This window comes from Homarus americanus, unplaced genomic scaffold (assembly GCF_018991925.1).
Source record: "Homarus americanus isolate GMGI-L3 unplaced genomic scaffold, GMGI_Hamer_2.0 scaffold7626, whole genome shotgun sequence".
NCBI classification, from domain to species: domain Eukaryota; kingdom Metazoa; phylum Arthropoda; class Malacostraca; order Decapoda; family Nephropidae; genus Homarus; species Homarus americanus.
Window position 1 is genome coordinate 19,770,287 of NW_024718273.1, and position 11,024 is coordinate 19,781,310.

Genomic DNA, 11,024 nt, shown 5'->3' on the forward strand with positions numbered 1-11,024 from the left:
ATCGTGTCGATTTTATTAGTTAATATTAACCAAAGAACAACTGTGGAAAACATGAACGCATTCCACTAACTGTTTGTTCCACTAATAGGGATACTAACCATTGAGGGGGTTACTTGTCTCGTTAATATATCGGGAATATTAAATAGCCCCCTGGATCCTCTGGTATATTTAAGTCATTTGCGAGGGAAACCGATCTTATTAGAAAAGTGTCCTTGTGTAACCCATCGGAAAGACACATTGCTTAACCAAAAATCCATGGTTGTCCACTTGTAAAAAAATGTCCGGAAATTGTTGAAGTGTTAACCTATTTAAACTATACTGGGCTATTGTCCCGCAAACATCGGCAATTGCTAGCATGTTTAAGCAAGGCGCAACTACCTTTAAAGCGAACTTTGTGTGTATGTAGTAACCTTCATGGGTGTTATGTTGAATAATACTAAATTACATCTGTATGGTGTGAGGGACTGTGCGAGGCAACGACTGTAAATGAGCAAGTGTTAATTATTCCTTGAATAAAAGGCAGACATTGCTTATGTTAGTAATACTTGTATTGTATAAAACAATCTGACATTAATTGCACCTCGGGTCTAAGTAGGGACTTTACCCCAGCCCTAGCTATGTCCTGGACCAGCCACAGACCCGGCACATACATTACACGAGTAGTGATGACATCAGTCTTTGGGTTGATGGCTTCACGATCCATTCATATAATGTTATAGTTTTATCTTCTTCACCAAAAGATCGGCCCGCTAGCTGCCTGGGCGATCGGTCACGTCTCTGTCACGCACTGTTGGCAAGTACTGGGCATGCACCGGCTCCTGACTGTACCTGAACCCGCTCCAGTGTTCAAGTCTTGTCTTGAAAGAGCTCACACTCGGTGCCGTCACAACACTCTCTGGTAGATTGTTCCAAGAGTTTACAACTCTCGAGTGTATTTTTTTTTACGGGTAATAGCCCACCCGGGCACAGGTCATCGACCCACAACGGGGCTTAGGGGGCGATAAAATGGGAGTAAAAGAAAATAGAAAAGAAAAAGATTATATTAGTGTATATCACGAAGGACCAGCCGTGGACGGTGTAAGGCTGACCCAATAACCTGGGTGGTTACACAGTGTGAATCTAACAGTTTATTTATCGTCAAGAAAAATGTAAGATACGTTGGTAAAGAGCTCGGCTTTATGGTGTGGTGTGGGTCAAGTGTTGTGGTGCCACAAAGTCCATGTGATCAGCCACAATTCACCGACTTTACCCCCTGTTTACAAGGTCTATATTGACCTTGACCAAACATTACTTACACGACGGGACGGGAGAAGCTTCATCGGTTCATTACTTACATATTTATACCATTAATTTCGTATATTATATTGTTGTAGCATACAAAATATTCTTATAAATAACATTACTACTCACACAATGGTACATGTCCTTATAAATAACATTACTACTCACACAATGGTACATTTCGTCATGACACAAGTCTGACTCAAAGTTGACCTGAAGAGCATTGTAGACAGGTTGTAATAGTGTTTTAAGAGTCGTTCACACATTAATGTTTATAATAAGGTAGTTTGCCATCTTCCTGGGTATGTTTTATTGCAAATTACATTTTATTAATATTTTGAGGCCTATGTAAATAGAATCAAATACATCCGTTATTTATATGATCATGAAAGTCACCCCGTCATAAAAGGTCACCATATTGTGACTAGCCCACCCTCTATCACCCTTAGATTACGCGAGTTGCATAAAAAAAACCCACAATAAATATGTATTGAATCGCTCAGACGTGTAGCACAAGCTGGGAATACCACCCAACACCGAACGCCGCCATCACCCGCCCACCTTCTCCCCCTCACTCGAGGATTCACGAGTCGATACTCTCGGGGTTCACACACCTCACGGAGAGGACGAAGATTTTTTTTTAGATTGCCCCGGAGGTGGCTAGTTTATTGGGCACCCCCTTACATCCTGTGCAAGGTGAAGCGCAGAAGCGTTTACAGTGCCCACCTGGGAAGCATGCGGAGTTCATGCTTGCCTTTATGACTCCTGCATTAAGGGCGTAAAAGTATGAAGAGTCATGGATTTTGTCAGCAAGTAACATAAAGTGACAGAATGATGAGTGTGTGGGGGGAAAATTCCCGGTACAATTTATCTGTTTATGGCAAATTATGGCAGGTCCTTAATAATGTCAAGTGCCAGGCCTGTCACTAGGAGGAGGGATATCTGGTCAGAGAGGGAAGAGGTGGTGGTAACGGCTGGGGACCTATAGGAGGAGGTCATAAGGCAAGTGAGGATGTAGTGAGGGAGGGTGTGAGAGTCGGGTTGGCCACAAAGATTATAAACAGTGCGACCAGGCTCAGGGTTGCCAATGTACTAGGCGAGGCGAAGTACAGTGGGGGTGGTGGAGGTGATATGGTGTGGTGGGGCAGGTACAGTAGGGGTGGAGGGAGGCTCATAGGCATTGACAATATTGAGGGACATAACTTTTAGTGTGATTGTGATGACGTGTGCGTCGACATGTCGGTGGGGTACAGGTAGCCGGGAGTGGCGTCCTCAGGTCCAATAGGTAGCCCTGGTGGAGACAGCACAGACACAGTAGCGGGCGCGGCTTGTGGTGGGTGGAGGACAGATTGAGGCACCACATGTCGTGAAGATGAGGCAGGACTTCGCTCGGGGGCAGCAGGACACACCAGGGCAGGCCCGGTAGGCACTACACCAGTAGTGAAGGCCGCCGGCGGTGGAGTAGGCCGTGAGCAGGGGGGGGGGGCTCACAGGAGGACTACCAGCTTGTGTCAAACCAGAAGAGAGGAGTGACTGGGTGGCAGGAGTAGGTGGGAGATGGTGGTACAGAGTGTAGCGAAGAGTTTTTCAATACGGTTGGTAAATTCTTGGAAGAGGGATATGATCTGTGTCATGTCACTGGAGGGATATTACTGACATCGCTGAGTGTACTTGTAGTAAATGACCCCAACTGTACACCCTCACTGAACCTACTAGATTGTAATAGGTTTATTTAAGAATGATATTAATAGGTGTGACTTGCATGAGCCATTTATTAGGCACTTCTAATGAGCATTGTTTACAGTGAATGATGTGACGTATATTAACCAATTGATCATTCTAAAGATTCCCGCCACGTCACACGATGTAACTTTAGTATAGAGGTGTGAGAGGCACTAGCAGGGACACACCTCAGTAAGGGTAGATGGGGGTTACTTTCCAGTTTTCCTTAAAATTGGCCTTAGAGTACTTGTGGCGGGCGCGGTTACCCAACAAGTCGAACTTCACCCTCGTGTTGGCTCGATTCTGTTGACACAAAGACATGCAAGTTAACTGTAGTACACACACAGTACAGTATACACACACAGTCAGTATACTACACATGCATACAGTATACACACACATACAGTATACACACACAGGCATACTGTAGACACATACACACAGGCATACTGTAGACACATACACACACAGTTTGAGAATAATAAAACTTACATCAAGGTAAATATCCAGAATATTGTCAGGGTCGCTGTAGGTCATCATCTGGTCCTCGTCCTCATCCAAGTCTTCTTCATAAGATGGCCAAGAGGCCGGAGCACAAGTGTCTTCTGCAGTCATCGTCAACTCACACTGGTTCTTGTCGGCCACACCCTGGGGAGACGCTGTGTCCTGCTTGGTTGTGTCTGTATAACTCAGTGTTGTTTCTTGTTGTTGTTCGTGTATGTGTTGGGGGGAGTTATCTTCACCGTCTGGGTTTAGCTCCTGGACGTCGTCATCTTCGGCAACTTGATGGTTCACTTGGTAAGAGTTATATTTGTTAGTGAGGAGTGTGTTGTCCTCCTCCGTCTCCACCCAGCACCACCCATCCTCCTCCTCACACCTCTCCGCCTCACCTGTTGGCACCAAAGAAACATATATGTTAATATATATATATATATATATATATATATATATATATATATATATATATATATATATATATATATATATATATATATATATATATATATATATATTTCTTTAGTCCGCGTGCTACATGGACTAACGAAATATATATGGAACCTTGTGTTTCAAAGTTGGATTCGGTAAAATGCTACTCCGACCACATAAGTGGCACGGGCAATCCCCAATTGGAGGTTCACGGCGCCATAAGCATGATGAACAGGTTTTGTGTGAAATATATAAAGTCTAGGATTGCTTTTGTGCCCTTGTGGCACTGTGGTAGCAATCCCTGGTCACACGCATAAGGTCGAGGGTTCGAGTCCTGTCTGGTGAGGTTGTTGATTATATATATATAGCTGTACAGGACAGAAGGACCTAGGTGTGTATGTTGACAATGAGCTGAAGTTCTCGGGCCATTGCGAGAAGAAGGTAAATCAGGCAAATAAATTATTGGGTCTCATAAGAAGGTCGTTCAGATATCTAGATCTTCAGGAGTGAAGTGCTTCCCCATCTGGAGTACTGTCACCCCTTCTGGTCCCCGAGATATGCTAGGGTCTGTCAGTTGGTTGAAAATGTTCAAAGGAGGGCCACCAGACTGGTGCCTGCACTTCGGCACCTCAGCTACCCTGAGAGATTGGAGCGCCTGAACTTGCCTAGCTTATACCACAGACGGGCAAGGGATGACCTAATTGAGGTGTATAAGCATCTCAAGGGGCACTACTCTGTCGAGCGTCCTTACTTGGAGCTGGCGGACACTCGCCCCACAAGGGGTCACAGCTCAAGATTGAAGAAGCTGCAAGTCTAGAAAACTGTGAGGGCAAACTTTTTCGGAGTGAGAGTTGTGAACTCTTGGAACAATCTACCAGAAAGAGTTGTGAAGGCACCGAGTGCGAGCTCTTTCAAGACCAGACTTGACCAACACTGGAGCGGGTTCAGGTACATTCAGGAGCCGGTGCATGCCCAGTACTTGCCAACAGTGCGTGACAGAGACGTGACCGATCGCCCAAGCGGCTAGCGACCCGATCAGTGGTGAAGAGGATAAAAGTAAAAAGTAAACCTAAGACTTTGGTGAGTTAAGTTTTATGTGGAATCTCGTGAAGTGACGTTGGTGTAGGTCGGATCTTATTGGTCATAAACTTACTAAAAAAAAAACTGCTTTGGACACGAACATGTTACAACATATTCAGCCTGATCAAGATCGAATCTGGTTCAAAAGGGTCTACACACCCCCAGAAATGGTCTGATGGAGCAGGTTCAGGCACAGTGCTCTATATACTTGCCAAGAGTCACGGGTAACATCATGTAATCACCAACCGACCGACCGCCTACAGTGGTGAAGAGGATAAAGTAAGGGTACATTACAGTGACCGGACGTACCAGAATCAGCAGCGGTGGTTGTGGCGGAACTTGGCGCCTTTCTTCCTCGCCCCGAAGCGTTTGGTCCAGCCTCGCCTCTGTGGATGACAGCACCGCGCCACTCACCTCATATGTTCCACAAATATTCACAATTGTTGCCAAGTTGAGACAGTAAACATGAGTTGGGTTTTATAAGCATTCTGGAACGAAATTGTGAACGTGTGTGTGTGTCTGTCTGTGTCTGTCTGTGTTTGTCTGTGTGTGTGTGTGTGTGTGTGTGTGTGTGTGTGTGTGTGTGTGTGTGTGTGTGTGTGTCTGTCTGTCTGTCTGTGTGTGTGTGTGTGTGTCTGTCTGTCTGTGTGCGTGTGTGTGTGTCTGTCTGTGTGTGTGTGTGTCTGTGTGTGTGTGTGTGTGTGTGTGTGTGTGTGTGTGTCTGTGTGTGTGTGTGTGTGTGTGTGTGTGTGTGTGTGTGTGTGTGTGTGTGTGTGTGTCAGAGACTCACGTTGATACAGGCGTCCAGACTCTCGTCCTCACTATCAGACAACAGCCACCAGTCACCGCCATGTGAGTAACAGCTGAGACAGTCCTCATCACAGGAGTGGCGGTGGATGGTGCACGAGAGGGGCTCCTCCTTTACCACCTGCTGCTTCTCCGTCATACCGGGAGACGCTTGATGACGCTGAAGGCTTGATGGTGTCTCAGGTTCGTGGCGTTGGAGAAAAGCTCTGGGTGCTGGCTGAGGGAGAGGTGGCCACTGCTCTGGCAGGGATTCCGCAAAATGGTTGACCTCAAAATGGATAGTATCCTCGTCTTGACCTCCCTTGATAATGGTTGAATAGCTGACGGACTGTGTATGTGCTGGGGGTGTGGTGAGTGTAGGGTCTCGGTGATCTGAGGTGTATAGTGTGCCCCCGGCCTGGACTGAGCCTTCGACAGCTTTTTCACTCTCCTCCACTACAACATTTCCTGTTTGGTGGTTATAGAGAAACGACCACATGGAACTAATGCTACTCATCAGGTACTGTACTATATATCTTATAGTCAATGTCTAGTTAAACTTGTAAAGCCAGATATCAACTTTACGGGTCCTGTCTACCATAAATGGTGTTATTAATGCACAATCGATATCAAATTTACCTCAATTTTTTCGCAATTTCCACAAATTTGAGGAAAAAACATCTGTTCAGAAAATAAGAATAAGGTACATGGTAAATATGGATTAGAGTTTGACATGAGAAATGACGTCATCAGAAAAAATGACCTTACTTGTTCACGGTCTACAGTGAGATCCACCACAGTACCTTATACTGTAGAAGTAAATTTATAACCTGCTAGAGAATGTTGTGATGACACTGAATGTGAGCTCATTAAAGACCAGACTTGACCAACACCGGTGCAGGTTCTGGTACAGTAGGCAGCCAGTCAATAATTGCCAATATCGACAGCCCCACAGGTTAGAGCCGACCAGTGGTGAAGAGGGTAAGTATAAGTAATATTTTAGCTTCACAAAATATATAGTTTTGTGTTTCAACTTTATACAACATTAAATAGACGTGATCATATTTGAACATACCGTACCCGACTGTAAACTTTTCGAACATACAGTACCAATATAACGTTTCATTCTTAAAAAAAAAAATCATTGATGTCCAAGAGTGACAAGTATTGCATTATGCAGATGCCAGATGCCTTCATCTCATCCAGATTGAATTTTTGAAAAAAAAGCTAAAATATTGCAAACGTAAATGTAATTTATGTATAAAATTTCAATTTGCATGAAAATAAAGTTTCCTTTAAATCATTTGGTCGTCAGAGACGTTATTGCCCATCTGTCTGAATTATTCCCTCTACGTTTGTCAATTAACAACAAAAACCCACACAGTTGAGGAAAATTTAAAGATCAAGGTAAGGGTGGTGGTAGTTGTGTAGTGAACCTGCATTGATCCTGAGTAACGTGTTGCACCATCTGAGTGAAAGAAAATGCTTGTGCGTGTGTGGGTGGGTTTGTGTGTGACGATGGGTAGGTGGTTTGATGTGAGGAAAATTTAAAGATCAAGGTAAGGGTGGTGGTAGTTGTGTAGTGAACCTGCATTGATCCTGAGTAACGTGTTGCACCTAAAAGAAAATGCTTGTGCGTGTGTGGGTGGGTTTGTGTGTGACGATGGGTAGGTGGTTTGATGTGTGTAGTTGCATGGGTCTTATTAATTTTTTCTTGTAATGCTGACAACCTCTTTTTACTTTTTTTTACGGGGATTAGCCCACCCGGGCACAGGTCACTGACCCACATCGGGGCCTGAATAATAATAATAATAATAATAATAATAATTCATAGTAAATAAAATTTATAATAGAAAGTAAAATAAAATATTAATGGTAATAATAATAATAACAACACTGTGATGATAATAATGATAATAATAAATACAAAGAAATACAAGAATGAAAAAAAATCAATAGTGAGAAACGCTATATGTATGTTGTGTTGTCATGTAACAGAAACAATTGAGACCCTACAATTGTGTGTAAATGAGGCAGAAAGACAGATCATCAGCCTGGGACTTGGTCACATATGGCAGCAGGGTCTACCATTAGACAACACATTATGCTTCCAATATCTTCCCAGGCGGTAGTACCTCCCTGTTTGGTAGCTGCCTACTACCTTCTACGTTTATCCTCTTCGTCACTGATCGACTCGTTAGCCGCTTGGACGGTCGGTCACGTCTCTGTTACGCACTGTTGGCAAGTACTGGGCATGCACTGCCTCCTAAATGTATCGTTTATTGATAACTAGTTGGTGGTATCTTTGATGTAGTACGAGGATCACTTTTACTATTACCTGTGACGAAGACGAAGTTGTCGTCTTCGGCGTCAGAGCTGGACCACACCTCCACTCCGTCCGCCGCTCCACACACAGCCATCCTCTCCAACACTCGCGTCTGAAAATCGCAAAATAGATAGTAAAATATTTTTTTTGTGAACACAATGAAAACGCAACAATGGACGATGACCCCAGGTAATGATTGTGTACTTCAATAATTTTGTATTTATTTAACTTTGGTTTACATTCTTTTCATTCGATATAATTAAATGATAAACACTGAAAGTGGGAATTAAGGGTTTAGAATAATTGTCCTTGCCTTCTACAGTACTACTGTCATGGTCAAAGTAATACCTCTATTCCCACACTCATTCATACGCTACATCGCTCATAAAACATCCTGTTTTCATGGGTCATCAGTAAGTACGTTCTCTCCACATTGTATCGGAGAAAACGAAGGTGGTGACATTGTTTATATTGAAGTCCAAATATTCATTATCCATAACCCTGTATAACTCTGTATGTGTAGTATTAAGATCATTTGAGTACAGTATATGTTGAACGCCTTAATTGTCTGTAATTATTGTATTAAGAAGATCAGTGAGCCACCAACATGATGATAGTTGACAAGGCGTCAGATAACCTCAATTGTTGCAATCACTGTAGCATGACTCGCAAAGGGCGACCTAATTGAGGTGTATAAGCATCCCAGGGGGCATTACTCAGTCAAGTGCCCTCATTTGGAGCTGGCGGACACTCGCCCCACAAGGGGTCACAGCTCAAGATTGAAGAAGCCGCAAGTCCAGAAAACTGTGAGGGCAAACTTTTTCGGTGTGAGGGTTGTAAACTCTTGGAACAATCTACCAGAGAGTGTTGTAACGGCACCGAGTGTGAGCTCTTTAAAGACAAGACTTGAACACTGGAGCGGGTTCAGGTACATTCAGGAGCCGGTGCATGCCCAGTACTTGCCAACAGTGCGTGACAGAGACGTGACCGATCGCCCGGGCGGCTAGCGGGCCGATCTTTTGGTGAAGAGGATAAATGAAAAGGAAAATTAATCAGAGACGTGACCGATCGCCCAAGCAGCTAACGAGCTGATTAGTGGCGAAGAGGATAAAAGTAAAAGTAAAAAGTAATAATGTTTCTCACTTTTGATCTGTTTTTTTTCTTCATTTTTGTATTTCTTTATTATTATCATTATTATTATTAATTGACCGATTATTAGTTAAAAGTTATTATTATTATTATTATTATTATTATTATTATTATTATTATTATTATTATTATTATTATTATTATTATTATTATTATTATTATTATTATTATTATTATTATTATTACATTTTTGCCCCCAGGCCCCGATGTGGGTCAGTGACCTGTGCCCGGGTGGGCTAATCCCTAAAAAAAAAAAACTAAAAAAAAAACTGCCATGTTAGTCAGTGTCACAATAGATCAAAGACGAAGTACGCTTGTGTACTGTACTGTATGTAACAATTGCCTCACCTCGCACAATCATGTCAGAAAATTTATCAGTCGAGGACGTTGACGTTATAATGTTATCTACGCTTGAGCAACTAAAGTGCGTAACAAGGTTAGTATTTAAACTGTGACTATAATCCATCAAAAACTATAAATTATGGGATATAGAAATATCTGTATATTTGAGGATATAACTCGTATTTAATACACCTAGAAGCACTATACAAGAAACAAGTATCACGGGTAGCAATATTTTATTACAACAGGGAACTTTTCTTTTACGGGTTAAAGCCCACCCGGGCACAGGTCATCGACCCACATCGGGGCCCAGGGGCGAAAAAATAAGAATAAAAAGAAATACAAAAAAAGAAAAAGAAAGGGGTCATATTAATCTACACCAAGAAGATGCCAGAAAAGTGAGCAGTTGTTTTTTTTTAATCATGAGTATATCACGACGAGTACTCATGACCACAAACACATCTTGAGAGAACTAGTCATAGTATTAAGAAAAACTACACTCATTCGTGCAACTCTCCATGGTGATAACACGTCAATCATTTCCTGTTGCCGTGACGATGTAACACACATCAGAAAACTTGATGTATTAAAACACCAATAAAGCACATATTCCACTTTCCTGGAGCTATCTAAGGGTGTAGTAAGGAAAATGTGGCCTTAATATCTACGAAAATGTTCCTCTAAACTGGTAAAATACAAAACAAATGCTTAATATTGGACTTACCTGTACAGTACTATGTTTTTTGTCCCCACCCCTTGCAGCTGGTCCCCGTAGTTTACTTGCAAAGTAATTAGGCCATTGTCTGTTTTGACGTTAAAATTATATGAAAAAAGAAAATATCGCCAAAAATGCAACAATAAGAGACGGAGGGGAAGGAGCCAGTGCGAGCTGCATCTCTCACCTCTTCATTATACCCGCCACACAGTTACCACACACCGTTATTCCTCCATTAAATACTTGCATTAATAATTGTCTTTTTAAACTAATTAGTGGTTATATTCTGTGGTCAGTACTCATTTATTGCTTGATATTGTTAATCCATTGTGCTATTAATTTATAATTTTTTAAATTAGGAAACGAGAAGTTGCACCACATACTGTAGTGTATAATACCCACTGTACTGTTCACCATTTGGCTTGCATCATGTTGTGTATTCGATACACAACACACTGGACTTAATGATGTTGCAATATATGTGCAACAATAATAAAGAGGAACAAGGCAATATAAATGATACAGTACAGGTTAGTTAAGTTTGTGTCCTATCAAGTTTAAGTTATTAACTTAAATACTATGTTGAGACTATAAAATAAACAAGTATTTACAAATATGTTACTCAACAATTGACAATACTGTAATAATAATGATAGAAAAAACCTTGATCACCTGAAGAATCTCCACCCCCAGCTT

At 42.2% G+C, this 11,024-nt stretch overlaps 1 protein-coding gene across 3 annotated transcripts; it reads right to left on the reverse strand.

Moving 5' to 3' along the window:
* Positions 1-3,039: 3,039 nt before the first annotated feature.
* Positions 3,040-10,515, reverse strand: LOC121859558. Of its 3 annotated transcripts, none has more exons than XM_042356475.1 (6): positions 10,338-10,515; positions 8,135-8,234; positions 5,801-6,252; positions 5,320-5,396; positions 3,496-3,893; positions 3,040-3,306 (listed from the first exon to the last, which is right to left on the reverse strand). In XM_042356475.1, the coding sequence occupies exons 3-6, from the start codon at positions 5,887-5,889 to the stop codon at positions 3,193-3,195; spliced, it is 678 nt and encodes a 225-aa protein (XP_042212409.1). In that variant the 5' UTR covers positions 5,890-6,252; positions 8,135-8,234; positions 10,338-10,515; the 3' UTR covers positions 3,040-3,192. The 3 variants fall into 3 exon arrangements, with proteins under 3 accessions (XP_042212409.1, XP_042212408.1, XP_042212410.1); XM_042356474.1 differs by having other exon boundaries at positions 5,801-6,264; XM_042356476.1 differs by lacking the exons at positions 5,320-5,396; positions 5,801-6,252 and having other exon boundaries at positions 10,338-10,514.
* Between the last annotated feature and the right edge of the window lie 509 nt (positions 10,516-11,024).